This window comes from Syngnathoides biaculeatus, chromosome 17 (assembly GCF_019802595.1).
Source record: "Syngnathoides biaculeatus isolate LvHL_M chromosome 17, ASM1980259v1, whole genome shotgun sequence".
Lineage (NCBI taxonomy): Eukaryota > Metazoa > Chordata > Actinopteri > Syngnathiformes > Syngnathidae > Syngnathoides > Syngnathoides biaculeatus.
Window position 1 is genome coordinate 1,707,067 of NC_084656.1, and position 27,685 is coordinate 1,734,751.

Genomic DNA, 27,685 nt, shown 5'->3' on the forward strand with positions numbered 1-27,685 from the left:
ATTCAAAGGTGTAGTTGCTGGTGTGTTTTATATTGTTATCCTTCTGCATGATCCAAGAACGTTTGAGCTTGATGGCACGAACCGATGGCCGAACGTTCTCCTTCAGGATTTTTCTGGCACAGAGCAGAACTCATAGTTCCATGAATTACAGCAAGCCTGGCATTTTTCGCAAGATGTTATGACCGCACACCTTCCAAAAAGTTACATTTTTTACTTGTCAGTTCACAGAATGTTTCTCCAAAAGTCTTGAGGATCACCAAGATGTGTTTTGGCAAATGGGAGACAAACCTTGGTATTCTTTACTGACTGCAGGGGTTTTTGCCTAGGAAGTCTTCCATGGATGCCATTTTGAACAGTGTCTTTCTTATGGGGGAGTCTTGCAGTTCTGTAGATGTTGTTCAAGGTTCTTTTGAGACCTCCTGGATGAGTCGTCGTCCCACTCTTCGAGTAATTGTAGTTGGTAGTCCACTCTTGGGAAGGTTTGCCACTTTTCCCGATTTTCTCCTTTTGGGGATAATGGCTGTGACAGTGATTCACTAGAGCCCCAAAGCCTCGGAAATGGATTCGTAACTTTTTCCAGACTGATCGATTCCAATCACTTTTTTTGTCATTTCTTCTTGAATTTCTTTGGATACTTGCATGATGCGTTGGTTCTTGAGATCTTGTAGCCTAGTTCACGTTCTCTGACAGATTCTGCTTAAGGTATTTCTTGAATCAAAAAGTATGGTGGTAATCAGGTTTGGGTGTGTGTTGTGAAATTGAATTCACCTTTCCCAAACTTGTGGTTAACCCATTTAACAAGGGGAGGGGGACAATTATTTTTTCACAGAGGGTCAGAAAGGTTTGGATTTTTTCGTGCCTTAAAAAACTGAAGTGTCATTTCAAAACTGCATTCTGTATTTCCTTTTGTTGTCTCTGAGTGATATTCATATTGGTGTGATGATTTGAAACAAAAAAAAAAAAATCAGGAGGGGCAAATATGGCACTGGAATAATTAGGAAAAAAATCCCGATTGTTTATCAATCTATAACACTTGGTTTGCTACAATAAATCCATTTTACATTCTTCGTTACAGCCGCTGATCGCTTCCTCTTACTTAAATACAAATCAAGGATGCATGCATTTTAGTTTTAATAGGAGCTAACAGTGAAATCTTCAACAACAGACAAGATAAGATGATACACAACATAAACAAGGACAGACAAACATTGTGAAGACAATGCAATCTGAAGGACGTTACCAACTGTAAAGTTGTGAAATGTGAAAGTGTGGCTAGACAGCATAGTATGATGGTGTGTAAGATCACTCCGGTGGTTAGGAGGAAGATTAAGAGGACAAATGCTGACCAGCAAACCATGTGGTGGAAGCTGAGACAGGAAAAGTGTTGTATTGTCATTGTTCAAAGAATTGTATGAGATGAAAGTACTCACATTCAGGTTTAAGGAATAAAAAAATAAAACATCCATCCATTTTTAGAGACGCTTATCCTCACGAGGGTCACAGGAGTGCCGGACCCAATCCAGGCTGTCATCGGGCGCGAGGCAGGGTAGACCCTGAACTGGATGCCAGCCAATTGCAGCACACATGGAGACAGACAACTGTCATGCTCACAATCACACCTAGGGGCAATTTAGAGTCTCCAATTAATGCATGTTTTTGTGATCTGTGAGGAAACTGGAGTAGAGGTGTCTGTGGAGTTTTTGACCAGCTTGTTGAATAGAATTCTCGTGGGTAAGAAGATGACTAAAGAATGGAGGAAGAGTGTGAAGTGGCCTATTTACTATTTATTTAAAAAAAATATTCTGAACACCAATGTTAATATTGCCCCTTGATATCCTTCTTATGGAGCCACTCCTTGGATTTTCCTGGCTGTGTGCTTCGGGTCATTGTCATGTTGAAAGACCCAGCCACAATCCATCTCCAATGCTCTGACTGAGGGAAAGAGGTTGGACAGTCATCCTGTCCTATGTGCGGAATAACACCCCCAAAGCATGATGCTACCACCCCCGTGCACCTTGGTAGGGATGGTGTTCTTGAGATGGAACTCATCATTCGTCTTCCTCCAAACACGGTCAGTGGAATTATGACAAAAAGTTCCATTTTGGTTTCATCTGACCATGAAACTTTCTCCAATGACTCCTCTGCATCATCCAAATGGTCATTGACAAACTTAAGACGGGCCTTGACATGTGCTGGTTTAAGCAGGGAAACCTTCTGTGGCATGCATGATTTCAAACTATGACGTCTTAGTGTATTACCAACAACTTCTTCTTGGAAACGGTGGTCCCAGCTCTTTTCAGGTCATTTTCAGGTCATTGACCAAGACCTGTCGTGTAGTCCTGGACTGATTCCTCACATTTCTAAGGATCATTGAGACCCCACGAGGTGATATCTTGCATGAAGCTCCACTCCGATTGAGATTGACCGTCATGTTTAGCTTCTTCTTTTTTCTAATGATTGCTCCAACAGTGGACCTTTTTTCACCAAGCTGCTTGGCAATTTGTCCGTGGAAGTGGACTTTTAAAGGCGGACTAAAAGGTCTTTTAGAGTCAGAATTCTCGGTGAAAGACAGGTGTTCAAATATTTATTTGCAGCTGTATCACACAAATAAATCATTAAAGACATACATTGTGATTTCTTGATTTTTCTTTTTAGATTAGACATGCCCCTACGGTGAAAATTTCATACCCCTCCATGATTTCTAGCAGGGTGTTCAAATACTCATTTTCTTCACTATATATATATATATATATATATATGCATGTCCTGGGTCATCCCCGGGATCACTTTCCGGTCGGACATGCCCAGAACACCTCACCAGGGAGCCGTCCGGGAGGCATCCTCCTCAACCTCCTTACTTGGCTCCTCCCATTGCGGAGTCCCTCCCGGAGGACCAAGCTTCTCACCCTATCTCTAAGGGAGAGCCTGGACACCTTGCGGAGGAAACTCATTTCGCCCACTTGTTTCTGGGATCTTGTTTTTTCGGTCACAAACCACAGCTCATGCCCAGAGATGAGGGTAGGAACATAGATTTACTGGTAAATTGAGAGCTTTGCTTTTTGACTTAGGTCTTTCTTTACTACAACATACTGATACAAAGTCCGCATCACTGCAGATGCTGCACTGATCTGTCTGTCGATCTCCCGCGCCATCCTTCCCTCATTCATGAACAAGACGCCAAGATACTTAAACTCCTCTACTTGGGGCAGGATCTCATCCCCGATCTGGCACGGCACCCTTTTCCAACTGAGGACAATGGTCTCAGATTTGGAGACGATGATTCTCAACCCAGCCACTTCACACTGGGCTGCGAACCACTCCAGTAAGCATTGGAGATCACGGCTTGATGAGCCCAACAGAACCAAAACATCTGCAAAGAGCAGAGATGCTATACTGAGGTCACCAAATCAGACACCCTCTATGCCTCGGCTCCGCCTAGAAATTCTGTACATAAATGTTATGAACAAAATCGGTGACAAAGTGCAGCCTTAGCAGAGTCCAACTCTCACCAGAAACGCGTCCAACTTATTGGCAGCAATGTGGACCAAACACTGACAGTGGTCATACGAGGACCGAACAGCTTGTATCAGGGGTTTTGGCACGCTATACTACTGAAAAACCTCCCAAAGACCCGCCGAGGGACATATCGAAAGCCTTCTCCAAGTCCACAAAACATATGTAGACTGGTTGGGCGAACTCCCATGCACCCTCGATGATCCTGCCGCGTGTATATATCTGGTGCACTGTTCCACAGCCAGGACGAAAACCACATTGCTCCTCCTGTATCCGAGATTTGACTTCCCGACGGACCCTCCTCTCCAGCATCCCTGAATAGACCTTATCAGGGAGGCTGAGGAGTGTGATCCCCCTATTGTTGGTACACACCCTCCGGTCCCCCTTCTTAAAGAGGGGGACCACCACCCCAGTATGACGATCCAGAAGCACTCTCCCCGATGTCCATGTGATGTTGCAGAGGTGTGTCAAACAGGACAGCCCCACAATGTCCACAACCTTAAGGAACTCCGGGAGAATCTCATCCACCCCCGGGGCCCTCCCACCAAGGAGCTTTTTAACCACCTCGGTGACCTCAACCCCAACCCCAGAGATAGAAGAGCCCGGCTTAGAGAACCCAGACTCAGCTTCCTCATGGGAAGGCGTGTTGGTGGAATTGAGGAGGTCTTCGAAGTATTCTCCTCACCGACTCACAACATCCCGAGGACGGTGCACTGCTTTACCCTCTTGAGACGCTGGACAATGGACCAGAATGTCCTCAAAGCCGTTTTGATGTCGTTCTCCATCGCCTCACCGAACTCTTCCCACGCCCGAGTTTTTGCTTCTGTGACCACGAAGCTGCATTCCACTCGGCTAGCTGGTACCTATCAGCTGCCTCAGGAGTCCCACAGGCCAAAAATGCCCGATGCTCTCCTTCTTCAGCTTGACAGCATCCCTCACTGTTGGTGTCCACCAATGTGTTCGGAGGTTGCCGCTACGACAGCCATCGACCACCTTACAGCCACAGCTCAGGTTGGCTGCCTCAGCAATGGAGGTGTGGAACATCGTCTACTTGGTTTCAATGTCCCCCGCCTCCCCTGGAAAGTGACCAAAATTCTTTCGGAGGTGGGAGTTGAAATTCCTTCTAAAAGGGGAATTTGCCAGCCGTTCCCAGGATATCCTCACAAAACGTTAGGGTCTGCCACACCGGATCGGCATCTTTGATGACCATCGGAGCCAATTTACCACCAGGTGGTGATCAGTTGGCAGCTCTGCCCCTCTCTTCACATGAGTGTCCAAGACATGCGGTCGCAAGTCCGATGACACGACTACAAAGTCGATCATTGACCTGCGACCTAGGGTGTCCTGGTGCCAGGTACACATGTGGACAACCTTATGCCTCAACATGGTGTTCGTTGTGGACAACCCGTGATGAGCAAAGAAGTCCAGTAACAGAACACCACTCGGGTTCTGATCGGGTGGACCGTTCCTTCCAATCATGCCCTTCCAGGTCTCACTGTGATTGCCCACGTGGGCATTGAAGTCCCCCAGGAGATTGATGGAGTCCCCAGAGTGAGGCTACCCTCTCATCCACCGGGGTAAACCTCAATGTACAGGCCTCGAGCCGGGGCACAATAATTATACCCACACTTGCTCAGCGTCTGTAACCATGGGAAACTCCAGAGTGGAACAGAGTCCAACCCCTCCCAAGAGGAATGGAATCAGACCCCAAGTGGTGCGTAGAAGCGAGTCCGACTTTATCTAGTCGGAACTTCTTGACCTCACGCACCAGCTAGGGCTCCTTCCCTGCCAAAGAGGTCACATTCCATGTCACTAGAGCTAGTTTCTGTCGCCGGGTGTCGGATCGCCAAGGTCCCCTTGTCTGGCCAGCGCCCAGCTCACATCGCACCCAACAAGTGAAACAGAGATCCAACATTTGCCAAAATATAACTTATGGTAAATTGTAGATTTTAGCAACACATGTAGTCGCCAAAGGTTTTTGCAGTGACCCAAATTTTATATTTAACTAACTTTGATGATTGAGTTTTCCATCAATCCATCCATTTTCTGAGCCACGTATCCTCACAAGTGTCGCAGGTGTGCTGGAACCTATCTCAGCTATCATCGGGCAGGAGGCAGGGTACACCCTGAACTGGTTACCAGCCAATCGCAGGGCACATAGAGACAAGTCGCACACACAATCACACCTTGGGGAAATTTAGAGTCTACAATTCGTGCCTGGAGAAAAACCCGCGCAAGCTTCGGAAAACATGCAAACTCTACACAAGTGGGGCCGGGAATTGAACCCCGGTCCTCAAAACTGTGAGGCCAAATGCTCTCACCATTTGCTCCACTGTGCAGTCTGATTCAGTTTTCATATTTATAATTTGTTTCCACACTCTTTGTTTTTATTTAAAAAAGTGTATTCTCATTTTTCTTGCATAATTGAGTCATAAAGTGAGTGCTGAATCACAAAATTGCCAAAATATTTAGTCACAAGTTGAAAAACTGACAGTGTTGGAAATGTTTCATATTTCAATTTTATATGATGTTTTTTTTCTAGCTTTCCATTTACGCTTGGAGTCTGTGGCATGTGGAAGGCTGTGGTGCACCACGAGAAACACATTAACTGCAGTAGCCATGGCAACAGCACTAATTAAGGGTTGTGTTCAAGTAAAAGTAGTCATGCATTCTTTGTAACCTACTAGAAATCTACTTTCCATTTGTGCATTCAGTACCTAATTTACACAGGGTTAATGTTATTAACTGGATGATTTACATTTAGTAAAAATGCATGAGATTGGATTTCCAGTATGATATTTTTATAGTCATCAAAAATGTTTTTTTTTAAACAGTGGTTCCTTACCAATTTCATAGACATTCTTGTTGTTGATTGGACTACTGGTGCTGGTGATTTCAGCATAGGGAGAATCCCGTCGAGTGGGTGACTTCATTTCCACATAGCCACTTTCAGTGTTTTTTGTTGTCAGTATTGGGGGGTCTTTGATCGTGGCATATAGGTTTTCAGAGCTGTTCAGGGAGCTGGAACTTCCATGATATGGTATGCCTTTGACCATGTCTGCACAATGAAACAGAGGGGCCAGTGTGAAAAATAACAAGCATTAACCTGGCAAAACTGGCTATTTTCTGGGTGTTTATTTTCAGTATTTACCTCGCAGAGACTTTCCCATGTATCTTCTGTCTACTCCATAAGCTCCTAGTTTACAGGAAGAAATAAATGGAGAGCAAAGTCAGCCCCTGGAGGAAATGGATTGGGATGTGGGAGGAAACTGGAGTGCCCGGAGAAAACCCATGCAGGCAGAGTGAGAACATGCAAAATTCACATAGGCGGGGCTGGGATTAACCTGGGTCCTCAGAACTGTCAGGCCAAAGCTTTACAGCTGTTCCACTATTCTACCAGAATAAAATAAAATAAAATAAAGTAAGAAAAAAGATAAAAATACTTGTGTAGAGTTATGGTTGTGTGCAAACATGTTTATAAACAGTTAAAGAATGTAACTTTTTTTTTGCTCTCCACGAAATGAGCTATTGGAAAATTTCAATACTGAAAATGTTTTTGGAATATAAAACAACAGCATGCAATTAACTTCTAAAATAATAAAGCCCTAAGTCTGAAAAAATGTTCAGCTTCTGCAGCAATTGCTTTGGTTTCAGCCATGCTATTCAAAAGGTGGGGAGGGTTATCACACTGAATGCAGTCTTCTGTATTGTTGGATTGTATCTCATCATTCTTTTTTTTTGGTGGGGGGGGCTTAAGATCACAAAGGAGAACCATCTGCTCCATCTGTCTATCCATCCATCTTCTGCTTATCCAGGGTCAGGTTGTGGAAGATGGGGTTTAAGCAGGGAATCCCAGATTGTCACTCCCGAGTCATCACCCAGGGGCCACCTCCTAATAGATCAGCCTGGAACACTCCACCAGAAAGGGATCTAAGTGGCATCCCAACGAGATCCCTGAGCCACCTCATCTGGTTACTCTCGATGCAGAGGAGCAGCCACTCTACTTTGAGTCCCCCTGAGCTACTAAGGCTATCTCTCAGGGAGACCTCAGACACCACTCAGACTCAATTCATTTGATTTGCGTGTATTAGTGATCTCGTTCTTTAGGTCACTGTTAAGTAATTTATTACTATGTTAGTTATCATGATAAAAATATGTCATTACTATTATAGTTGCTGTTGGGATTGTTTTATCGTGCGTTTGTTTATGTTAGTCTTAGTCTGAATTGTTCTCTTTGTGAGCTGTGTGCGTGTCTTGAAGTGTGACCCAGTGACAACTGGGAGACGATGCCCCCCTGCCGACCTCAACCTGATGCCCCTGAACACTGGGAAGCGATGTCTCCATCCTGGCCTCAGCATGTTCCCCTTCTGATCTTAAGCAGATACTCCTCAACACCCGGAGGAGATAACACCCTTCTACCGCAGGAGGATACCCTTGAATGCCATAAACATGTCTTTAAACAATGCCCTGCTTTTTCTCTTGTGGGTTTATCAGGACATTCTTGCGGTCTTGAAGAAACATGTACCTTAGTGTTCGTGTGCTGTTGGTGTAGCCATCTGTGTCAGCATTTTCACTGTGTAACCATGTAACCCTTTGACCTGAGAATGCAATAAAAAAGAGCAGACACGGACTACCACTTTGGCAGTCTGAGGTAGAGCACTCTAACAGTGTGTCCTCCGTCTGTCCCGTGCACGAAAAGACAATCTTGGTTGGTTTGAGTTCACTCTCTACAGTCCTCAGGCTTGTCTTAGCTGTTTTTCTAGGAACATCTCTGACAGTCACGACCCACAACTTGTTGTCATGATTCTGCCGGTCCAGCCCTGGCTGTGCGGGTGCTGATCGATCAAACCAGGCAGGAGTATCAAAGGAGTCAGATTTACGGGGTCGGTCAGAATGTTCTGAGTCGAGATAGGCAGCACCCCATCACCATTATACACAATGTTAATACTGCATGTCTTTGTCCTCTTGAGACGCTGGATGGTGGACAAGAATGACCTTAAAGCAGTCCAGAAGTTGTTCTCCATGGCCTCACTAAGCTCCTCCAAGGCACAGACATCCAAAAGACCAGGTATGACATTCTCTTAAGCTTGAAGGCGTCCCTCGCCACTGGTGTTCACTGACAGGTTTGGGGATTGCAGTCACCAGTTGGCCACTTCAACAATCAAGGCATGAAACGTGGGCCACTTGGAATCAATGTCCCTGGCCGCTCACATGACACATGCTCAAAGTAATTTCAGGGGTTGGAGTTAAATTTCTTTTGACAGGGGACTCTGTCTGGCGTTCCCAGCATACCCTGACAATACATTTGGGTCATAGCATATTTCCCCATCGGGGACAATACACCTCCAGGTGGTGATCAGTTTTTAGCTCGGGCCCTCTCTTGGAAAAGCATTCCAATATTAGTGTGCATTATTTGGTTTGATTTCATTTAAGCCGTGCTTGTCTGATTCTTCACCTAGGAGCTGTTTGACATGGGTGACCCTAATAGGGACATTAAAGACTCATACAAGTGAAGTCATAGAATGATTCGGACACACAAACCCCTCTACTACAATAAGGTGACGCCCCATGGATGAGTAAATTATTTGAATTAATTCAAACTAATGAACACTGTCTTGTCAGCATAAAAACTTGGGCTGGCACGTTTGACCTCTCCAAAAAAAAAAAAAAAAAAAAACCACGCTCATTTATCAAATCCAAACTATGATCTGTGTTATAGGCAGAAAAAAATCCCGACATCTGAAGTGAAATAGAATAGTCAATGATCCACATTGATCCAGAGCAAATGTTTAAACTTTCATATGGCGTAAACAATTCAACTGAAGCTAAAATACAGTTTCTTGCTCACCCAGTTTATTGAAGCAGTCCCTATGTTCCCAGCGTGCCGGCAATGTGTCAGCAGCATCAGCAAGAGGATAACTCTCTTTTTCGTCTCTATTCTTAAAGTTCACAAATATTTTATTCTTGGCCTACAAAGTACAAAAATACAATTAATCATCTAATGTATATTATGAATAAAAAATATATAGTACTTTTCCGTATGGAGAGTCATGTTGTGGGCTTGTGCACTGGGTCAGCGTATGGTAGCTAGGGTTGGAGAAGTAGTTAGTGGGGTGAACACCACTCTGTAGATGAGCATCTGAAAAGTGAACAAAGATGAAATAATAACAGCATGCCCTGCATAAATCCCATCAATCGAAGATGCTTTGGCATGAATCCACAAAAATCAAAAGGATCTCTGCAGCATGATGTGCGTTGTCCATTTTTTTAATATTTGGTTTAACATGACAAAATTATTAGTTTCCTATGTTGTCATTTGGTTTTGGTTCCTTTTTCTATGTATCCTGCCTTCCAAGCCTCTTTATTATGTCTTCACCTGTTCTTGTTATCCCTGATTCATATGGAACCTTCTATTCAGATTATAATATGTTTAGGAACCCAATCAAATGAAAACGGTCCATATATAAACACCTCAACTGGAATTAACAGGCTGATTCCTAATGGAATTTCATTTGGTTTCAAAGGAGTCGAATATTCCTCATGTCAAACTTATCAGAATTCTTTTGGCGCCTTGTGTACCGTCTTTCAATTGAGTTGAGATAAACTCTCTCTACGCATGCTTCGTCTCGATGTGTGGTGATGTCATCGTTCATGCAAAATGCAAACATGGTGGATTCCGACGGAGCTCATATGTGACAGAGATATTGTTTTGAACTACTTATAAATTGTTTTCAATCAGGCCTTCTTTAAAATTAATGTAAAAATCTCAAAGGCTGCTATGAATAGATGACAAACCTATATCTTGATAAATGACTGGATGTTCACATCGCATTGCTGTTCTAATTAAATGTAGAGCACATAAATTTGATCGGAACAGATCTACTCAAATGTTAATAGTTGGGCAGCGGTCTTAGATCAAAAGGATTTAAATCGGAATGACAAAAACTCTCCACGTAAACTCATGTATGGTGTGTTCTGAAAAGGAGTCCTTAACCAGTCAATCAAATTTACATTAACGTTTGCTGTGCTAAACTAGTGACTGAATCACATGTGCCACTAAAATTGTGCTAATTAACACTTAATGTTCCCATGTTTTTTAATCAGGGACTGAGACACAGAACGTGGAGCGAAGCGCTGATAGTTTAAACAACATTGCCGTGTGTGTGATGCAAACTTTATGAGGCTCTTGAACGCCTATACTGAAGTTGAGGACTTCAGTGGTTTCAGTGAACAAGAGGAGGAATAAAAACGATTTTTCTGGTGTATTGGGATATTTTACTCCTGTTAAAGTCACTGATTGGAAAAAGGTACAAAAGTAAACATCTACAAAGTCTTTCTGAGTGATTAATTTCACAACATACTGGTATGTGCAATAGTGCTCAAAATAATCGCAGTCCAATTTGACTAACCAGATTAATCCACATTTTCAGTATATATTTTTTATTGCTACAGGTCAAGTTATCAGTAGGTGCAGTAGATTATCAGAAAACCAACAAGACTGAGAATTCATAATATACACACTCTCTGTATAATTTGTGGAAAGGGGCGTGTTAAAAAATAGCAGTGTGGCATTCAAATCGTGAGGTCATTATATTTGTGAAAAACAGGTGTGAATCAAGTGGGCCGTATTTAAGGATGAAGCTAGCACTTGTTGAACATCCATTTCTCCTTTAAAGTCTGAGGAAAATGGGTTGTTCAACACATTCTTTAGAAAAACAGCTTTTTGAATAAAGGGATGATTGGGGAGGGTAAAGCTTAGAAAGAGGTGCAAAAAAGTATAGGCTGTCCATCTAAAATTATTAAATTATCTCTAATGCCTTAAAAGAGAGAAGAAACACCAGAGACACATGGCAGAAAACAGAAGAGAACCAGATAGACAAAGGCTCAGCCAATGATCAGCTCCAGGATGAGTAAGTAAGTAGTACTGTGAGAGTGAGAAGATGTGTCATGAGAAAGGCTTGGCCACTGCCAAGAGGGGAGTGGCCAGGCCAATGGTCTGGGCGGTGACACATGTCACCGGTCACAGGTGTCTCACATTCGGACTGTAATTAGACAGGCATTTAAGTTGGAGTTTTTGTCACTGGCATTTACCAGGTTGTTGCCCTGCGTTAGTGAGTTACATTCACTGCCTGTGGGACTCTCCACTTCTACCCATAAGTTAGAGTAACCCTAGTCACAGCTATTCTGTGCCCTTTTGTTTGATCCTGTTCTGTTGAGTGAGTCAGTTTGTTTCAGAGTCACCGAACCCTTGCTTTATGTCTTTTGAAATCCACCTAGCCTGGCGTTTCTCTGCCTCTGCCCTGTCGGACTGCTACAGTGATTCAGTTTCTGGAATAAACCACATTGAACGTTATGCCTCTGCCTCAAAGTCCTGCATTTGGGTCTGTCCCCCGTACCAGAGGTTTCTGACAAGATGTCTGAGCTGATCTATTTACAAGAATCCCCCGCAAAGTCCCTCTGTTAAAAAAAAAACAAAAAAAAAAGGCATGTGCAAAAGAGGCTACAATTTGCCAAATAAGACTGGCCTAAAGAGAAATGGAGAAACATTTTGTGGATTGATGAGAGTAAAATTGTTCTGTTTGTGTCCAGGGAAATCTGAGAACATGGTCCTCAGTCGGAAAAGATACTACCCTGGGTGGAGAAGTTTAAAGTGTATGTAATGTCCTCAGTGCACCTTTTTGTTAATATGATACGTTTTTTTTAGGCAGAATTAGAATCAGAATTCCGTTGTAAAGGAAACGTTTTTATTTTTCAATTATCGGTAAAAAATTATCGCACGTTGCTGGATTTGCCGAAAAAAAAACGAAAACAAAGCGGAAACAGATGAGAAGGAACGTTACGTCATAGTTAACACCTTGTTAACAATGGTGATCATTGGAATACATTGTGAGAACGCCGATGAATTTTCCGATATTTTCATGTGATGAACACTATTCTCCCCTCCTCGAGCCGTCACCTTGTCGTGGTCGAGGGGTTTATGTGTCTTGATGATCCTAGGAGCTAAGTTGTCTGGAGCTTCATGCCCCTGGTAGGGTCACCCATGGCAAACAGGTCTTAGGTGTGGGACCAAACAAAGTACGACTCCAAAACACCTATGATGACTACAAATATTGGATCTTGGTTTCCCTTGCCTGGACCCAGGGTATCCTCCCTTTGCCTGCAGGTAGTCAGACGGGTCCTGACTGTTGTTAGTGCTTATGCACCAAACAGCAGTGCTGAGTACCCACCCTTTTGGAGTCCTGAGAGGGAGTGCTGGAGAGTGCCCGCTCTGGCGACACCATCATTCTGCTGGAGGACTTCAATGCCCATGTGGGCAATGACAGTGAGACTTGGAAGGGCGTGATTGTGAAGAATGGCCCCCCGATCAGAACTCGATTGTCCATAACAAACACAATGTTCAGGCATAAGGGTGGTCACATGTCTACTTGGCATCAGGACACCCTAGGTCGCAGTTCATTGATCGATTTTGTGGTCATGTCATTGGGCTTGCGACCGCATGTCTTGGACACTCATGTGAAGAGAGGGGCAGAGCTGTCAACTGATCACCACCTGGTGGTGAGTTGGCTGCGATGGTGGGGGAAGATGCCAGTCCGATGTGGCAGGCCCAAATGTATTGTGAGGGTCTGCTGGGAACGGCTGGCAGATTCCCCTGTCAGAAGGAATTTCAACTCCCACCTCCGAAAGAATTTTGCTCACGTCCCAGTGGAGGCGGGGGACATTGAATCCGAGCGGATGATGTTCCGCGCCTCCATTGCTGAGGTGATCAACCGGAGCTGTGGCTTTTCGGTGGTCGGTGCCTGTCGTGGCGGCAGCCCACGATCACGTTGGTGGACACTAACAGTGAGGCCTGCTGTCAAGTTGAAGAAGGAGTCCTATCAGGCATTTCTAGCCTGTGGGACTCCCGAGGTAGCTGATAGGTATTGGCTGGCCAAGAGGAATGCAGCTTCGGTGGTCGCTGAGGCAAAAACCCGGGCGTGGGAGGAGTTCGGTGAGGCCATGGAAAACGACTTCAAGACAGCTTCGAGGACATTCTGGTCCACTGTCCAGCGTCTCAAGTGGGTAAAGCAGTGCACCGTCAACACTGTGTCTAGTGGAGACGAGGTGCTGCTAACCTCAACTCGAGATATTGTGAGTTGGTGAGGAGAATACTTCGAAGACCTCCTCAATTCCACCAACACGCCTTCCCATGAGGAAGCTGAGTCTGGGTTCTCTAAGGCGGGGTCTTCTATCTCTGGGGTTGGGGTTGAGGCCACCGAGGTGGTTAAAAAGCTCCTTGCTGGCAGGGCCCCGGGGATGCATGAGATTCGCCCGGAGTTCCTAAAGGCTCTGGATGTTGTGGGGCTGTCCTGGTTGACACGCCTCTGCAACATCGCATGGACATCGGGGACAGTGCCTCTGGATTGGCAGACTGGGGTGGTGGTCCCCCTTTTCAAGGAGGGTGACTGGAAGGTGTGTTCCAACAATAGAGCAATCACACTCCTCAGCCTCCCTGGTAAGGGTTACTCAGGGGTACTGGAGAGGAGGGTCCGTCGGGAAGTCAAGTCTCAGATTGAGGAGGAGCACTGTGGTTTTCGTCCTGGCTGTGGAACAGTGGACCAGTTCTTCACCCTCGGCAGGATCCTCTCGGGTGCATGGGAGTTTGCCCGACCAGTCTCCATGTGTTTTGTGGACTTAGAGAAGGTGTTTGACCGTGTCCCTCGGAGAGTCGTGTGGGGGGTTCTTCGGGAATATGGGGTACCGAATCCCTGATACGAGCTGTTTGGTCCCTGCACGACAGTCAGAGTTTGGTCCACATTGCCGGCAACAAGTCAGACTCATATCTGGTGAGAGTTGGACTCCGCCAAGGCTGTTCTTTGTCACCGATTTTGTTCATAACATTTATGGACGGAATTTCTAGGCGCAGCTGAGGTGTGGAGGGTGTCCGGTTTGGTGGCCTCAGCATCACATCTCCTCTCTTTGCAGATGATGTGGTTTTGTTGGCTTCATCAAGCCGTGATCTCCAGCTCTCACTGGAGCGATTCGCAGCCGAGTGTGAAGCGGCTGGGATGAGAATCAGCAGCTCCAAATCCGAGACTATGGTCCTCAGTTGAAAAAGGGTGGTGTGCCCTCTCCAGGTCCTTCCCCAGGTGGAGGAGTTCAAGTATTTTGGGGTCTTGTTCATGAGTGAGGGATGAATGGAGTGGGACATCAACGGACGGATCGGTGGAGCATCTGCACTCGTTTCTGGTGAGATTTGAACTCCGCCAAGGCTCCCCTTTGTCACCGATTATGTTCATAACATTTATGGACAGAATTTCTAGGCGCAGCTGGGGCATAGAGGGTGTCAGGTTTGGTGACCTCAATATGACTTTTTTGCTCTTTGCTGAGGTTTTGGTTCTGTTGGCCTTATCAAGCCATGATCTCCAATGCTTACTGGAGTGGTTCGCAGCACAATGTGAACTGGCTGGGTTGAGAAGGGTGCCGTGCCATTTCCAGGTCGGGGATGAGATCCTGCTCCAAGTGGAGGAGTTTAAGTATCTTGGGGTCTTGTTCATGAGTGAGGGAAGGATGGCACGGGAGATCGACAGACGGATCGGTGCAGCATCTGAGGTGATGCAGACTTTCTATCGGTACGTTGTGGTCAAGAGAGAGGTAAGTCAAAAAGCAAAGCTCTCAATTTACCAGTCAATCCATGTTCCTACCCTCATCTCTGGGCATGAGCTGTGGTTTGTGACCGAAAAAACAAGATCCCAGAAACAAGCGGGCGAAATGAGTTTCCTCCACAAGGTGTCCAGGCTCTCCCTTTGAGATAGGGTGAGAAGCTTGGTCCTCCCGGAAGGACTCAGTGTCGAGCCACTGGTCCTCCGCATTGAGAGGAGCCAGATGAGGTGGCTGGGGCATCTGATTCGGATGCCCCCTGGACGCCTCCCTGGTGAGGTGTTCTGGGCATGTCCCACCGGAAAGAGACCCCAAGGACGACCCAGGACACGCTGGAGAGACGATGTCTCTCGGCTGACTTGGGAACACCTTGGGATCCTGCTGGAAGAGCTGCAAGAAGTGGCTGGGGAAAGGGAATTCTGGGTATCCCTGCTGAAGCTACTTCCCCCGCGACCCAACGCGGAAAAGCGGTAGATAATGGATGGATGGATGGATGGATCACGATTGTTTGTACTACGAAGACGGTGAAGAATACGAGCTTTATAAAGGTGTTAAAGGTTATCAATCTGAGTCAGTTAGACAGCACACGTGTCCAAATGCAGATGAAATGGCTGGCCATAAAGAGAAAGCAATCAGAAGCATGGAGCAGGATATGCCTTGTGTTGGAAACAAAGACTGATAAGCGTTTGTGTAGTTCTGGTTTGGTTTAGTTAGTCATAAACTGATAAATAGTAATGGCTTTGATATCCTGAATGTGTATACGAAATTTTCGGTCTTGTTTTTAAAATTATGTAAACGCCGTGTATTTAGTAAATAGGTACCTGACCACCCGGCCGTTCATTGTTCAGTACAATGGATCTGCCTGTGCTTGTCTGAGTAACTTTCTGCAGTATGATGTGTGTCACTAATTTGCGTATACAAGGCTCGTTTATTATCACACCAAAACAAACAGAAGATGATAACGTAGTCCACAGTCCAAGTTGGTATATTTTCACAAATAAGGATTTTAATGAACAAAATCCATTTAAAATGTTACCATGTTAATTTGAGAGCAATAGCAGGTGATACTGTATCTTGTTTCACCATAAATAGAATTTCACGTGATAAACTGATCCCATACCCAGACAGTACTAGTCGCACAAGAGCAGGTCCACCTGTAGTGACGCAAGACGTTCCGCCCCCGAAATGAGTCATTTTTCAGACACGGGAAACTAGGTCAAAGTTTGCGGACTTTAATTCATAAACACTTTTATTTTTTGGTAAAAACATCAAAACGGTTATGCATTTTATGGTACAGTTGAACATATATTTTCGTCTGGATAAGATAATTTGCGTTTGAAATTAGACATTACAAACACTAAGTATCTTGCCGTTTTGTTCACGGGTGAGGGAAGAATGGAGCAGGGGATCGACAGGTGGACTGGTGTCTGCATTGATGCAGACTTTGCATTGGTCCGTTGTGGTAAAGAGGGATCTAAGTGGAAAGGTGAAGCTCTCAATTTACCAGTCGATCTATGTTCCTTTACTCACCTATGATCACGGGCTGTGGGACGTGACCAAAAAATTATGATCCCAGATACAAGCGACCGAAATGAGTTTCCTACACAGGGTGTCCGGGCTCTCCATAAGAGATGGGGTGAGAAGCTCTGTCATTCTGGAGGGGCTCAGTGTCGAGCCACTGGTCCTCCGTATTGAGAGGAGCCAAATAAGATGGCTGGGGCATCTGATCCCGATGCCTCCCAGATACCTCCCTGGTAAGGTGTTCCAGCCACATCCCACTGAAAAGAGACCCCAGGGACAACCCAGGAAACGCTGCATAGAATAAGTCTCTCGGCTGGGCTGGGAACACCTCGGGATCTCTCTGGAAGAGCTGGATGAAGTGGCTGGAGAAAAATAAATCTGGATATCCCTGCTAAAGCTACTACCCCTGCGACCCACTCGGAAAAGCAGTAGAAGGTGGATGGATGGATAGATGCATGGGTCCAGCGGGTGCAGACAGTTTGTAGGACAACTCCCAAACTCAAGCCACAGTGCACAGTGAAGACAGTAAAACACGGTGGTGGAAGGATCGTGATATCCGCATGTTTCTCCTACTATGATGTTGGGCCTATTTATCGCATACCAGAGATCATGAATCGCTTTGCATAAAATGTTAAAATATTTGAAGAGGTCATGTTGCCTTATGATGAAGAGGATATGCCCTTGAAATTGATGTTTCAACAAGACAATGACCTCAAACACTCGTAAACATGGAAAGTCTTGGTTCCAAACCAACAAAGTTAATGTCATGGAGTCGCCAGCCAAATCCTCATACCTTAATCCTATCAAGAACTTGTGGAGTGACATAAAAAATTGTGTTTCTGAAGCAAAAGCAAGAAATGTAAATAAATCGTGGAATGCCTTTAAGTAATCTTGGAGTTGAAGAACAGATGAAAGGGGCCACAAGTTGGTTGACTCCAGGTCACACAGATTATAAAAAAAAAACAAAAACAAAACGATGATCATCTAACTAAAAACTAGTTTAGTAATTCAAAGGATAGGTAAATCCTAGAAGCACAAAAGTTTGTACAAAATAGTTTTAAGTTTGTAAAGTCAATGGCAGACTGTGATTTTTTTAACATACCCCTTTCAACAAATTGCCCAATTGCACAGCATTAAGAGTGTTTGTATACCATGAATGCTTGGTCTTGTTGGTTTTCTGACAATCTACTCTACCTATTAGTAACTTATTTGACATAGCAATAAAAAATATATATACTGAAAACGTGGATTAAGCTGGATAGTCACATTGGACTGCTATTATTTTGAACACTAATGTTTATATCCACAGTGTATGGTCCGGTGCAGCCAATGTATGGATAAAATCCTACACAGAGTGGGTGCATCTTGTTATCTGGTATGATCTGTAATCTGGAAAAATGGCAATCCAGTGGGAAATGTACATACAAATGAGGGGAAAAATTGATTAGTGTATTATCTAATTGTTTTTATGCTAAAATCTTTATCCTTCACATTGACTACAACAACAACTAAACTGTGAAATATATTTCACATGCTTGCCAAGTAAACACTGTTCACGCCTGGCAAATGAATACAGTATAAAAGATCCACTACATAATTTGTAATATAAAGTATGTCTGATGGTACCTGTGATAGAGTAGTCAGTAGTTGCCCTGATGGCAGGAGTATAAGTCACAGCTGACATGGGAGGTTCTTTTCTTTTCTGTTTCTTTCTGTAGATGATGAATAGGAGAAGGAGGACGAGCACAAGCAGCACCAGTAAAATAATTCCTGCAATTGCTCCAATTCGGTAGGTATCCACCTGCACTGCAGCACTTGTGAAAGTGTTGAGACTATCAATGACAACACCAGCTGCAGACAAGAGAATGAGAAAGCAGTATTAAGATTCAGTCTTTAATGTGTGCAGAATTAACATTAAAGTAAACCATTGTTTATCGAGGGGGTTAAATTCTGGAGTAAATGGAATCCATAACATTGTGACAACTATGTGTTATTCTACTTGATACATTTATACGTTTCATAAACTGTATGCAATTCAATGCCAATCTGTGAAACTTGCCAACAGAAAGCCACAGATATTTTATTGGTCCACTATCCATGTACACACAGACACACACCACACACACACCACACACACACACACACACATCCAAATGCCTATTGGGCATGATTTGTTTGAGTGATTTTATCAACGGCCATGTAGACATGGTGTGTACAGGCAGTTTACTATATTAACCATTTGGACCATTTAGTCAGCAAAAAGCATTACAAGTTCATTTCTGTGATGTATTAAATGACATTACTGTAGAAAATAAAGCAAACTGTTGATCCCTATTTGCATTTGTTCTCATCAATAATGTTATGAGTTTGTGCATTAGCTATTTGTCATGCTAAGATAGGTATTTGTGAATATTTTTCAGAAAAATAACTGTGGCTCTGTCATGATCCTGCCGCTCCAGCCCGGGCTGTGCGGGTGCCCGCGCGGTTGCGCTGATTGGGAGGCGCACACCTGCGCCTCATGCGGGCTGATTATCCCGTGTATATATAGGACCCCGATGACGACTGGTGCTCCGCCAGATCGTTGAGGTTCATGTTCCGTTCCAGCACTCTCATATCCCTGATCAGTCAACCAGTGTGTACCGACCTTCACCTGTTCTCCGACCGACCCCGTAAGCCTGACTCCTTTGACACTTCTGCCTGCTTTGATCGATCTCCCATGTACCGACTCCTGCCTGCCCGCTCACCTGCTCTCTTCGCCTGACGTCCCAACTACCGCTGCTGCACCTGACTGCCTGCCCGATCCCCGACCACGAAATAATAAACGTTTCTCCCCGAACTACCTTGCTTCGTCCGAGTCCTGCATTTGGGTCCTACTCCCATTCCGATGGGTCGTGACAGAACGAACTGGCGGGCAGAGAGGAGTCGGTACACAGGAGAACGATCAAAGCAGGCAGAAGTATCAAAGGAGTCAGGCTTACGGGGTTGGTCGGAGAACAGGCGAAGGTCAGTACACACGGGTTGTTGATCAGGGATACGGGAGTACTCGAACGGGACATGAAGCTCACGAACTGTCATGGACCAGTCGTCATCGGGGTCATATAAATACACGGGATAATCAGCCTGCATGAGGCACAGGTGTGCGCCTCCCAATCAGCGTAACCGCGCGGGCACCCGCACAGCCCGGGCTGGAGCGGCAGGATCATGACAGGCTCGTGTTTTAAACAGTTACTTTCCAGCCATGTCCTTTGCACCTTCAAGCAATTTGGTGATTTACCAAATCTCTTTGTCACATATACTCAGTATGTATTTCTTTGGGTTTGTCCCGTTAAGGGTCGCCACAGCATGTCATCTCAGATGAACGCTCATATTTGTTTGGCACAGTTTTTACGCTGGATGCCCTTCCTGACGCAACCTCTCTGCATTTATTCGAGGAGCAAGGTTGAGCCTATCCCAGCTAACTTCAGGCCAAGGCACACTACATCCCAAACTGGTCACCAGCCAGTCGCAGGGCAGGTATCGACACCATCACTGAGCGGGAATCGATCCTACACTGCCTGCACCAAAGGCAGGCGTGTGTACCACCACACCATCAGTGACTGTTACATTTACTCAGTAAGGTGTGTTTTTTCTGCTAGGACCAAGAGGCCACTTGACCTTCTATGAATCATTGCCACCACTTAAATCATTTAGGCTGTGAAGCTGACTGAATCAAGGATGATCAGGTGTGTAATCGCGCTACACTGGCCTGAAAAAAAAAGTGCTGCACACAATCCACAATACATCAACCACGATAGAATAAGGGAATACTGTAAATATCCAATTGAAACTCATTTGCTCACCTTGGTCACAGCGGGCTCCTTTCCAGCCATTGTTACAGTAGCATGTACCAGTGATGTGATCACAGGTTGAATTATTTAAACAGTCACACACTTGCCGGCATCCGTAACCATATGAACCAGCTGGGCACTCTGTAAGTGAGATTCAATGGTCAGGACATATCTGTCATATGATCATTATCACCACCCAGAGCTTAAACCGGTGTGTTTTCATTTGGAGTCCTGTAATTGACATTCATTCAGCCTCATTTTATCTTCATTTCATGCCACCAACTTGTGCATTGAATATACATACACTAGATACCCACTTTTCCACCCTTGGGGGACTTGCAGGCTACCTGAACTCAGACAAGAGCACAAAAAAATTATCACCTTCCCATCCTGGCCACCACCTCTTCCAACTCTTTCCCTCAGGTAGGCGCTACCAGGTAGGCGCTACCAGGCAAGACAAACAAAACTATCATACATTCCAACACCTTCTTCCGCTTCACAATTACTGGTAATTTCACATTCTGGCGCACCAATTATTATAATATATCTCCCATACACTCTCTGTAGAAGTCTGCACCATCTGCACATCTGTTGTGGACCAATACTTGCCTCTTGTACCTGAGTAGGATCTGCACCAATTACACTGACTGAAGAATATCTGCAACACTTGCATAATCGACATTGTCCCAGATTACTGGCCAACTAATCACTTTAAACTGCATATGTAAAGGGTTCAGAAACCACCTCTAGTCAAAAGTTTATAATAAACGTTTAAGATCATTACTTTCTCACAGTGACTGATACTTTTCATTGTGATTTTAGTTATCTGGCTCAGTAGTCAGTAGATGGCACTCCTGCGCTGCTCCCTGTGAATTGAAGTGTGAGGAAGATGGAGCCTCTGCACATGCTCAAGTAATAAAAACTGTATCAGTGAGTTGAGTAATGGCGGATGCCACTAGTTTTCCATTGTGTTACAGCAGAAAACGCACGTGGTGCGTATATATGTATGTTCAAGCACACTGGCACGCATTTGCGAATGTCGATGTTACTTTCATACATTGTGTTGGCGCAAATGCCAAATGATACAACTCTGTTTAGATTTAGAATGTTTTTTTTTTTTTAAAGAAAAACACTTACTTTGGATTAAGTATTAACTTTGAACAGCCCCCCTACCCCCACACAGACATCTACATAAGGGTTATTATTTGGCACTTTATTGTATTTTCATTTTGATAAAGAATATTTTTGGATGATTGTGAGATAAATGATTTCTGTATTTTTGAGCCATCTGAACTATATGTTTTTTGGACTGTGTTATATTACTTTTATGATATGTTGCATATGTGAATATTTTTGATGACACGGGCTAATTTGTCTGTTCCTCACTGTTCACAATTCACAGATCCACAGTGGCTACCGTCCGTGTATCGCTTGTGCCGACTCAGATTCCCCTAGGTCTCAGGCCGGTGACAGACTTTTTCCTTGTGTTGAGTGATGTTGGTCAAAAACATGAAAATCCCCCCAAAAAATTGTATGCCAGTGCAAAGTCTGCCATTTTCGAATAAATAAATAAAAAATCAAGTGTATATTATGTTATTGAGTCAAAAAATGTCCAATAGAATCATCGGCCCCCGCACATTTTAACCTTACTTGACTTGCTGTGGCAACCCATGATGGGGGTAGCTCAAAGTCGCAAATAATATTCTTATCTCCCATTGTTTGTTCAAGTGAATGAGTAAAATCGCATCCATTTGTCCATGCAATATTTTACATTGGTTATCCTGATCAGGGATGTGTAGGAGCATCATACTATACTATTAGATTTTAGGGCGAAAATCACAACACAGCCTGGTTTGGTTGCCGGTCAAAGAAAGATAGTCACAATAATGCATACACAGATTCATACCACTGGAGTTGGAAATGAACCAGACAACAACACTACAGTGCTCTGAAAAAGTATTCACGCCCTTCCTGATTTTTTTTTTTCACATCACACACATAGTTTCCAAATTATCAAACGAATTTTAATATCACTCAGAGACGACCCAAGCAAATACAAAATACAGTTTTCAAACGACAATTCAATTTCTTCTTCTTTTTCTTTGGACTTGTCCCGTTAGGGGTCGCCACAGCGTGTCATTTTTTTCCATCTAAGCCTATCTCGTGCATCCTCGTCTCAAACACCCAGTGTCCTCATGTCCTCCCTCACAACTTCCATCAACTTTTTCTTTGGTCTTCCCCTCGCTCTTTTGCCTGGCAGCTCCATCCTCAGCATGCTTCTACCAATATACTCACTATCTTGTCTCTGAACATGTCCAAACCATCGTAGTCTGCTCTCTCTCGAACCTTGTCTCCAAAAAAAAAAAAAAAAAAAAGACAATTCAATTTACTAAGGCACAAAAAAAATTCCAAACGTTTCTGACCCTCTGTGAAAAACGAATGGCTCACTATTAACGGGACATGACACCCTTGGGAGCAATAATTTTGAAAGCAAGCATTTGCGATAATTGATGATGAGTCTTTCACATCGCTCTGGAGGAATTTTATACCACTCTTCGTTGCAAAATTGTTTCAACTCTGCCATATTGGAGGGTTTTCTATCATGAACTGCCCCTTTAAGATCACACTGCAGGCAGGGTCACACTTGGATTTAAATCCGGACTTTGACTTGGCCACTCCAAAACCTTAATATATATATATATATATATATATATATATATATATATATATATATATATATTTTTTTTTTTTTTTCCCATTCCGAGGTGGACTTTCTGATGTGTTTCGGGTCGTTATCCTGCCGCATGATCCATGAGCACTTGAGTTTGAGAGCACAAACTGAGAATATTTGGTACACAGCAGAATTCATTGTTCTATCAATCACAGCAGGTTGTTCTGTTCCCGAGACAGCAAAGCAGCCCCAGACCATCACATTGCCACCACCAAGCTTCACTCTTGGCAAAATGTTTTTTACCAAATGGAATGCCATTTTTACGCCAGATGTAACGGCTCCCACACCTTCCAAAACGTTCAATTATTGATTTGTCATACTGTCATTTTGTCATATATGTCTAATTTTTGGGGGCAAATGTGAGACGAGGCTTTGTATTCTCTCATTAAAGCAGGGGTTATCGCCACGTGTGCGATCTGGTCCTTGCCAGATTGTTGTACTTCCAAGTCACGTTCCCGGAACTCCACATCCTTGTCTTTGATGCTCTGTGTACTGAACCCTGCCTCGTTGATGACCCTGCCTCTACACCTATTGATACTGACATTGCTGCTTGTTTGGACTGGCTGTCTGTGTACCGACCCTGGACTGAATAAAGACACTGTACCTGGTCTTGTGAGTCGTGCATTTTGGGTTCAGCCTTGTGTTCTGGTCATGACACTGACAGTTGTTCGCTGGAGACCCAAAGAATTGGAAATGGATTTGTAACCTTTTCCAGACTAATGGATCTCAACCACTTTTTTCTCATTTCTTCTTGCATTTCTTTGGATTGTGGCATGATGCACTGTTTCCTGAGATCAAGCAGCGTACTTAATGTTCTCTAACCGTTTCTATTTAAGTGATTTATTGATTCAACAAGTATGCTGGTTATCAGGTTTGGGTGTGGGTTGTGAAACTGAATTCACCTTTCCCAAATTTGTGGTTAGTCAGTGACTGTGATTTAATAAAAAGTCAAATCAATTACAATCACTTTCCAATTACTTTTCGCAGAGGGTCGAAAAGGCTTGGATTTTTTTTAATGCCTTTAATAAATTGAATTGTCATTCGAAAACTGCATTTTGTATTTTCTTGGGTTGTCTCAGTGATATTAAAATTGGTTTGATGATTTGAAATCTTTGTGTGTGATAGAAAAAATGAAATTCAGGTGGGTGGCAAATACTTTTTCACAGCACTGTAGGAGTTCACCCACTTTAACGACAAAGTCTGCAGGTTCTAGAGCATTGTTATAAATTGTTCCAACTTCGTTTTTGTATAATTAAATCAATAGTTATGTTTCAGAATAGTTCCTGTAATCACTTGAAAATGTTTACGTACTTTGTTCACAGTGTTGGCCCATGAACCCAGTGCGGCAAGTACATTGACCAGAGATATGATCACAGTCTGCTCCATTCCTACACTGGCATGACTGAGAACAATCCTTCCCAAAGAACCCTAATGGACAACCTGGAAGGTAGAAAAGACAATCAAGTCAAAACATTAACTTAACGGGGGGAAAAAAATGAGTAATTGGCGGTGACTGTAAAAGAAAAGATTGACTTGTTTTGTATTTGACTGACGTTGTGTGCAGTAAAGGCCAGTCCATCCCGGGGTGCACTTGCATTCTCCATCATAGGCAGTGCAGTATGCTCCGTTGTGACAGTTACATGTGTGGATGCAGTTGGGTCCCCAATGAGCAGGAGGACATGCTACAACACAAACATGACTATTATGTGTGATTTGATGTACAGTGAAACAGAAACATAATGAAACAGTGTAATATCTCCCATTTTATAACTCAATTAAGTGAACTAACGCTGAGAGCAGTCACTGCCGATCCATCCTGGAAAACACTGACAGGAGCCATCAATTGGGTTACAGGTGCCGTTGTTGGTGCACCTGCAGCTCGAGGCGCACTTCTTCCCGTAGTAACCACTGGGACACACTACATGATAAAAAAACAGGAATGTTGCAATGCAAGGACTGAAAGGTACCATTGATAGTTGCGTCTGTTTTTTATTGGTATTGTTCAAAAACGGGAAAGACATGGCCCACCAAATTTATTTTTGAAAATCAATCACTATATTTTCACGACTACCTGTATAAGGCAGATTTAAGAGTCTTACAGGCGGATGTGTGGGCGTGGGATAGGATTCTAAAGGCACGGCACCCAGAAGGTATATAATGCCGGTATGTTTTTTTGCCAAACCATATCGCTTTGGCTGAGGACCACCAAAAATGACATTAACGAAGAGACTTGCTTTTACGAAGCATAGTTTAAACTGCAAGCTATCAGTTATGTGGAGAAACATGGGAATCAAGCAGCCGTGAGACAATTCAAGATCAACGAATCCATGGTGCAAAAGTTCAGGAAGAAGGAAAATAAGCTTCGTCAAGTCAAGAAGACAAAGCTGAATTTCCACGGAAACAAGGCGAGGTGGCCCAAGTTGGAAGAACAAGTCAAGCAATGGATTAATGATCTAAAAACAAACAAGCGCTATGAAAAAAACAAGCCGAGCAAATGAACTCGAAGTTTACTATTATTCCCGGATGCTGGACATCCGTCTAAACTTGGTGTACTAAGTGAAGTTGCGAGCGGTGTGGGAGCGATAGGTGACAAATGGCGACCACAGCTTTATCAAAACTGAGAGGCAGCGCTGGGCGAGTTGCGCCAAAATTTGTAAATGGATAGTCGATACTGCTTTCACTGCTGTTTGAAAAGCTGCTATCATATCTGAGTAGTCGCATGGCAACAAGACAAGAGGGAACCTGACGTGTTTGATGGAGAACGTGCCCAGGTGTTCATTTTGGATACAGAAGCTAAGGCCCGGGTTTGGATGAGGATTAATCAAAAAATAACGTGAGTACATACATTGTTATAATACTGTTTTAAGCTAGTGTTGCTATATAGCTATATTGTATAGCTACATTGTTAAATACTTCAATAAAGTACAACCGAACTCACTGTTTACATTGATAAATACTTCAATAGAGTACAACTGAACCCAGCTTTGCCTTCAGTGCCTTTTAAATAGTGTGCATGCATGCTACCATATGCTTTAAGCTAGTGTCACTGTATTGCTACATACTTTACAGCGCTAAATGTATGTAAATACCTTTGGAAGTGCATTTTTAATTGTTTCTTCGCTCATTGTCTTGATTGTTTTGTTGCTGCTGGTTGTGCTGTTCTGTTTGCTGTGGTGTAATGATTTTGGTTTGGTGTGACACCGTGGGTGAGGATGGCGTGTTGACTGGTGACTTGCTTGCACTGGTCTTAGTGGAGAAAAAAGTTATAAGCTTGTTGTTCTGCTTACAAAAATAAAGGTACAATTGTGCCTCACTGTCTCGTCAGCGCCATCATGCCTGCGCCCAATAATACAGTCTACCTTATATTAGTGTTAAATACTGAAATTGCACCCACAAGTGAGACTGCCCCTTTTAAGACGATGTGCCTTATGGTTGCGAAAATATGGTGATATGATTAACATGAGTATTTGAAATATTGGCAGTTATTCATGTAAAAGTCATTATATATAAAAAAAAATGTTTGAAAGTAATAATTCCCAAACTTTTGATTGCAAAATGACTTTACCGTTAGGTTTCCGAAAATAAATTCAATGATTTGCAACATTTTCTCAAGATGCAGGGATCTCTTGATGTGCATTTGAGATACACAAAAATATGTAGGGAAGCATAAAGTAAGAACAATATGCATCTGTGGATGCAATTAGTATTCCAGCGTGGTGCTGGAAATTGAAATGTTTAATATTGCAATTTTTGTGAACCAACCCTAAATGTTTTTTTCATATTTATATTTTTTTATCAGTGAAATATTTTTATAGTTCTAGATTACAGTGCCAATGCTCAATATATTCTTTGTTGATTGTTGTTAAAAAGAATGCTCCTTGATCATTGTGCTCTAATATCACTGTCGGTGGCTTGAACAACATTGAAAATCGATTGTCGTGACTTGTGTCTGTAAATATTCTGTCATTCATTTTCCGTTCCACTTATCCTCGTGTGGATCACAATCATTCTGGAGTCTATTCCAGCAATCTTCAGGCGAGAGGCAGGTACACCCTCAACTGGTCTGTAGCCAATCAGAGGGCACATAAAAACAAACAATGGGCAATTTAGAGTCTTCAATTCACCTACAATGCGTGTTTTGGGGATGCTGGAGGAAACAGGAGTACTTAGAGAAATGGGTAAATATATCATCCCAAAAAGAAAATTAAAATAATTAAACACATACATTTAAAAATTTGTGCAAACAGCAAAAACAAACAAAAGGAGTAACTACTGTAATAAAAATCTAGAATAAAGAAGGCCATCGGAGCAAGAACTGTGATATACCGGAGGATTGCTGTTTCTGTATTCCGTGATAAGTCGCAGGGACCAATGGTTCCAAGGCTGGGACTTGTTTCCAGACATGTGCATCCTGTGACTCACATTGTTTCAAGTATAAAATGATGTATGAGATGCT

The 27,685-nt window shown here is 43.5% G+C and overlaps 1 protein-coding gene across 2 annotated transcripts in view; it reads right to left on the reverse strand.

The window, feature by feature from the left end:
* The window catches only part of megf10 (multiple EGF-like-domains 10), a 139,800-nt gene that overhangs the window by 24,629 nt on the left and 87,486 nt on the right, over positions 1 to 27,685 (reverse strand). For both annotated transcript variants that reach the window (XM_061802002.1, XM_061802001.1), the window contains exons 16-24: positions 25,019 to 25,147; positions 24,783 to 24,911; positions 24,541 to 24,669; positions 20,511 to 20,639; positions 18,298 to 18,522; positions 9,546 to 9,652; positions 9,362 to 9,482; positions 6,665 to 6,709; positions 6,359 to 6,571 (exon numbers count right to left, since the gene is read on the reverse strand). In XM_061802002.1, the coding sequence (XP_061657986.1) occupies positions 6,359 to 6,571; positions 6,665 to 6,709; positions 9,362 to 9,482; positions 9,546 to 9,652; positions 18,298 to 18,522; positions 20,511 to 20,639; positions 24,541 to 24,669; positions 24,783 to 24,911; positions 25,019 to 25,147 (1,227 nt within the window). The remainder of the gene's footprint in view (positions 1 to 6,358; positions 6,572 to 6,664; positions 6,710 to 9,361; positions 9,483 to 9,545; positions 9,653 to 18,297; positions 18,523 to 20,510; positions 20,640 to 24,540; positions 24,670 to 24,782; positions 24,912 to 25,018; positions 25,148 to 27,685) is intronic.